At 31.5% G+C, this 6,000-nt stretch overlaps 1 protein-coding gene across 2 annotated transcripts in view; it reads left to right on the top strand.

The window, feature by feature from the left end:
- Positions 1–314: 314 nt before the first annotated feature.
- The window catches only part of LOC143046175 (tolloid-like protein 2), a 44,122-nt gene continuing 38,436 nt past the window's right edge, over positions 315–6,000 (top strand). For both annotated transcript variants that reach the window (XM_076219219.1, XM_076219218.1), the window contains exon 1: positions 315–659. In XM_076219219.1, the coding sequence (XP_076075334.1) occupies positions 527–659 (133 nt within the window). In that variant the 5' untranslated portion in view covers positions 315–526. The remainder of the gene's footprint in view (positions 660–6,000) is intronic.

The following is a 6,000-nucleotide window of genomic DNA, read 5'->3' as shown; positions in this document are numbered from 1 at the left end:
GTCAGGGTGTCTTTAAGCACGAAGATATGCACCACGACGCATAAAACTCTTCGGTTATATCATTAATCATTGCCAATTATTATCAAAGTTGGTTTAAATTTGTGTAATTCAATTTTTTATTGATCGTTAATGAACCCTTAGCATATACCAAAAACCATATATAATGTCTACTCATACAATAATAATGCAAAAATTAGTATAATTAACAATAATCATTGCGATCCATCACAAGTACCATAATTCCAATATTTCTGATATTCTGACGCATGTTGATTGGTTAATCAGTCTGGTATTGACACTTCGACACAGGTGAATGCGTTCACACTTGACAAAGAAGTTGAGAGCGGAATGAATGCACCCTTGCTGCGTGAAGAAACTGATACAACATCTCTGAGATAAATAAGTCAGTCGCTCATCAGTTGTGGGAGTAGTAACATGACAAACAAAATCAAACGATCATAAGACAATGGATATACATTTTGTTTAAAAGTTTGTGCGTTTAGTTTATTTTTGTTATTTATTTAAAATGAAGATTCCAAGGATTTCCGTATTTTTGCATCAATTATTTATATTTACATTACTGCGGAAGCTGACGTCTGCTACCAGTACGATTCCACATAAAACATCAGATGATATTTACTCTGACCCATGTAAAGCAGGTAAGTCAATCAATAATTGACCACCAATTGATTTATAACACCTGCCATTAATGATTGACCATTGATTTGACATAACAGTTTATCTTTAATGTCATTGATTTATCCTATTTTCATAACTTGTCACAAAAGTTTAATTTAAATCTCTTCACGGAAATATTATGTATTTCATTCTCCGTTTTTTTAATCGGGGTAAATATGAATGTGTGATTTTGATCGATTTTTTAATTATACCATTTTTGAGATTGATGTCTCGTTTGTGAGATTTTTATTGAACCTCCTTTGTCCTAAACAAAGACATCAATAAAGCTATATACCCCGTACTGAAGTTGTGTTGGAACGCCCCTTTTAAGCGGGCTACTTTGTTGCAGTGACTCTATTCAGTTTAGCATTGTATTCCTAAATTCAACGAAGATAAATCTCCTTCTTATTTTCAACAATTTACCCGAAGGGTTTAAAATGTCACAATGTTAATGAAAATTTTAAGTTTTTTTTCAGACGTAACGTTCATTTAATTGCTATATTTGAAAGAGTGGATTATAGTCCTAACTATGAAATTGGAAAACGTAAAATGTAAACAATTTTAAAAGACTTTTTAGTCGGACATTGTTAGATATTTGAATGTCCAAATTTTGTTAATCTTTTATTTATTAATCTTATCGACCATGAGTAAAAAATACCTCTGTGCAAATTTTTATTACAACACTTTTATCTCGTGTATTTGAAATGAATACTTACTAGCAATGCTGCATTGAATGATGTTAATATTTGAAGCTATTTTTTTTTCTTAATGTAGATATTATATATAATATATTATTATCAAGATATCACACAAAACTACTTATGTAGGTCTGATAAAAAAAAGACGTTTCCTTTTTTTTTTCAAGATCAGATCATTATCGTTGATTTTGACTTCCAACGCTTTTTAAAATTCATAACACAAGTGTCAAGCTGACAGTGACTAAGAAAACCTTCAGAATCACTGATTTTAAAGTTATACTTTAAATTATTACTAAAGATGTCCTCTCTAACAATTTGTGAGACAAACGTTGAAATGATTCTTAATTCTCTTTAACTTTATAAATCCTCAAAATTATAACAGCAAGAACATACATGGTAAACGATTAAAATTTGAGATAAAAAGTTACATTTTTCGTTTTATTTTCATCTTGACATACTTAGAAATGCCATTGTGCAGGTTCGTTACCTATCAGTGGAGATCTAACACTCGGATATCATTCAATCTGACTATCAAACACAGGTCTGTAATTGGCTTATCACAATTAATCAGGGAAAAAAATGTACCCTTTGACCTAAATGAAAGATCTTCGTAATTGATAAACCAAAATTAAACGTAGTTTCGATATTTTTAAATGTATGGAGACTCTAGTGAAACAATTAATTTATTGTCTTATATACATGATATACATGCATCAGGGACAGTCTATACTATAGAAAAACCCTGCATGCACGTAGTATTATATAGATATATTACAGAAATTAATACATATTTTTTGCAAGGTTTCAGTATTTGCTTCTTTTATTTAGCTGAGTCGCATTCACAGAATACTATAGTGACATTGACAAATTGATTTTTTTTTGTTTGGCCAATTGTGATTTATGAAATTATCTATCCTGGTTGTCTGTGGTGTGATTTTGTATGAATGGAGTTATTTATGGGTATATTCGAGTGTACGTAAAACAAAGACTCTAAATATGTCTTCGCGACACGCGACAGATTAGCGATGAAGATAACATTGGTGATAACATTCCATTCCAAATCAGAGCACTAATTTAAAGTACAAAATTAGCATTTTCAATTAAGATATTTAATTTACACGCCATGATCACGTTCCACATGTTTTTGAATAGGAAGCGTTATCAGGGGGATGACCTTTGCAATATTTACCAATTTATATTACAGTATTGGCTTTTTTTTTATAAAGAAAGTACCATGCTTGATCATAGTGATAACAAAGCGAAAGTAATTCTTTTTTACCATCACTTGAATACATATTATTTTTTTCGTCCAGAAAAAGCATTAGATATTTGACACTGAACGATAAGCAACCGACAATCAGCCAATATTTATTTTTTTCTTATTCTGAATGTGCATGAAATATTTGACACTGGACAATAAAAAAAACCTACAATCAATCAATCAATATATATATTATTATTATTTATAGCCGTGATTCTCAATTTCGCTACATTGACGTAATCGTTCTGAATATCCATCTAATATTTGCCGCAATACATTATAAAGCTTATGATCAAACAATTGTAAATTAGTCAAGACTTTATCAGGAACACTAAGTGATCACACAGGATGGATAGCCAAAACATTTTTTCTTAAATCTGGATCAAAGGAATGGCCACAATATTGTTTAGCCTATTTTCTCCAGCTGGAGCCCTTTGTTTGAGTAGCTTCTATCAACGTTTTTAAAATACAAATGGATACACGTGCAGTGTGATATGTTACAATTGCACGTAATTAGGGTAATAAAATGGTATATAAAAAAGATGGACTAATCACAAGCATCAACTGTAGCTAGGTTTCTTTGAGTACAAGAAAATATAAACCAACTGTTTGGTACCTACATAGGATGGAATAGTTCAGGTGCATAAAAGCCACAAACAATCATTAAGGCAAATTTCTTTCATAATTTTGGGGAACTTTAATTAGTATATTCGTACAGGTGCTCTGATTTAAGTTGAACTAAATCAATCGAACAGACACAGATTGTTTATGTATGATAAACAGGTGTTCGGTATAGTTCCTCTTAGCCTGTACGCCAATACCAGATCTTTCACCCCAGCACACCTGATGATTTATATAGCAGCATCAATGTTATAGATAAATCGTCATCATAATGTCGCTTAAACGATCATTGTTACAAACTATGATTGATACCATAGATCAGGACAGAAATTTCATTACCCTAACACCATTATTGTCCATTATACACAAATTCGTTTAATATGAATTTCGGATTCTGTCAAATATCTATCAATTTATTCCTTTTTATAATACTATCTTTAATTAAAACGTCTTAGAGTTGGGTCAGTTTACTGTTTGTCTCTCTGCATAACATTTACAATAGACAATAGACATTGAAATATTTGTCTGGGTCTGTTTCGGTAGATATTTCCTGGAAAGTCATACATAAACAGGAAATTAGAGGAATCTTTGGCGAAAAAATCTGTTCATGACGTCAGCAGCACAATTTCTGGTACAGTGCCTCACGGACAGTGTTTTGTATACATTGTTTATATAAACTACTGAATTATCTTATAACTTGGTACTTGTAAACAACTTAACAGGTTTCTTTGCCTTGAAGTGTTCGCATTATGACATACATATAAATCAGCATTCATAACAACTCATCTGATTATATTTCACGTTTTGTGAATTGTCGCCCGCTCTTATCTGAACTATGCAACAAGCGATGATTTCAGTTTTCATATTCTGAACTTTCCTTGTGTATGTTATAATATGTAGTGAAACGTCTCTGCCGGAACACCTTAGATCGCTTCCGTCTTTTACTGAGGTTGATGTTTCATTGCTGAACATGATTGATTAGGAGATTTGAATACCACATTCTTTTTTACCATCACTTGAATACATATTATTTTTTCGTCCAGAAAAAGCATTAGATATTTGCCACTGAACGATAAGCAACCGACAATCAATCAATATTTTATTTTTTTCTTATTCTGAATGTGCATGAAATGTTTGCTACTGGACAATAAGAAACCTACAATCAATCAATATATATTATATTTCCTACGTCCTTTTAATATGCTGATATTATTTTTTATAGCCGTGATTCTTAATTGCGCTACATTGACGTAATCGTTCTGAATATCCATCTAATATTTGCCGCAATACATTTTAAAGCTTATGATATCTACTTTTTACGGTGATATTTATAGAGCCCGTAAATCTAGGCATGATCCTTGTTAACTTATTGATCATTTGAATAAACTTATTCGTAAATAATAACTTTTAATATATCATTTAATAGGTGTGCTCTTATTGTCTCTTTTACCCTTTCTATAATGGTGTGTTCTGAAAATTGTATTTGCTTTAAAAATTTTAATGCTATGTACAATGTATTACATAATTTGCTATATATTAAAGTTGGAGTAAAGTAAATGCTACATTTTTTTTTAAATGTAACATTTGCAGTAATAGCCATTGTACTTTCTATAAATATAGCATTTGCAGCAATACATGTACGTATTGAATATGCATGAAAGAGTTCAGCATTTGCATATTCATAATGCGCTATCTAAATACTTTTTGTCCTAATCATACACCACAAGAAACATCTGAGGTGGTAGTTTACCCCAGTTTTGACGATGTTCGTGCATTATCTTGAAGTTTTCTGTGTAGTGTTATGCAGACATATTGTTTGTCTTTTCATCTTATAGCAATGTTACTGCGTGTCTTTCTTTGATTGCAGAGTTTTGGTTGTATGCATTTGTATTAGGAACAAGTGATACGGTTTTGAAGTCTAGGACGACCATCGATAATAACGTTGTAAACTCACGTAGTAGTATTGTATAATATTAAGCCTGCCATTAAAGACAGCTCTATTTGATACCAGCTTATGATCGCTTTTTGTGTTATAGTCTTATTTCCCACTGTAACTGGGCTTAAATTCAATTAATACTGACAAACTATCAACTAGAAAATATTGCTAACGTCAAGGTGGGTGTTCCGGTCTGCTAATCCAATCAAATCTTGTCTTGCAGACAGTTATTTTGATATTGCATCAGTGAAAGCCCGATAAAAGTGTCAATTATTACACCATTTGTTCTATAATCTTATTATCTATTGGATAGAAAAACATTTGCAAGGATAAGGTATATATTTGTTCTGGTGCAATATAAGTGATTCCTGCGTATCAATACTCTCTGGCAGAAAATTTATATTGCGTCTGGGGAGAAATGTGCTTTTTGACTTATGATTGTTTTGTCTGAAAGTCAAGCGATTTTCCGGGTACCCTTATCTTTTATGTTGCTCAGATAACTTAATTACCTACAGAAAATATGAGATGCTTAAAGATTGGTTCTGAGTTTATAAAGTAAGCTATATCACATAGGATTCTCTTAGGAACTATTCTCATCCTAAGAGTAAATGGAGACCTGTCCCATGAAAATATAAAAATACTCGGTGGAAATCAGATTGACAGAATATAAAATGACCAAGAAGAAAAGATACATACCGCAATAAAATTGACACTGCACATAAAACTGAAGAACACAAGGGTACACAGTTCAGATATGTCACTGAATCTGTCGTATTGTTCTTGGCATTTATATTAATTAAATTCCA

The sequence above is a fragment of the Mytilus galloprovincialis genome, chromosome 9, assembly GCF_965363235.1.
Source record: "Mytilus galloprovincialis chromosome 9, xbMytGall1.hap1.1, whole genome shotgun sequence".
Lineage (NCBI taxonomy): Eukaryota > Metazoa > Mollusca > Bivalvia > Mytilida > Mytilidae > Mytilus > Mytilus galloprovincialis.
Note: the sequence above shows the minus strand (reverse complement) of the source record. Positions and strands in the feature narration are given on the sequence as shown.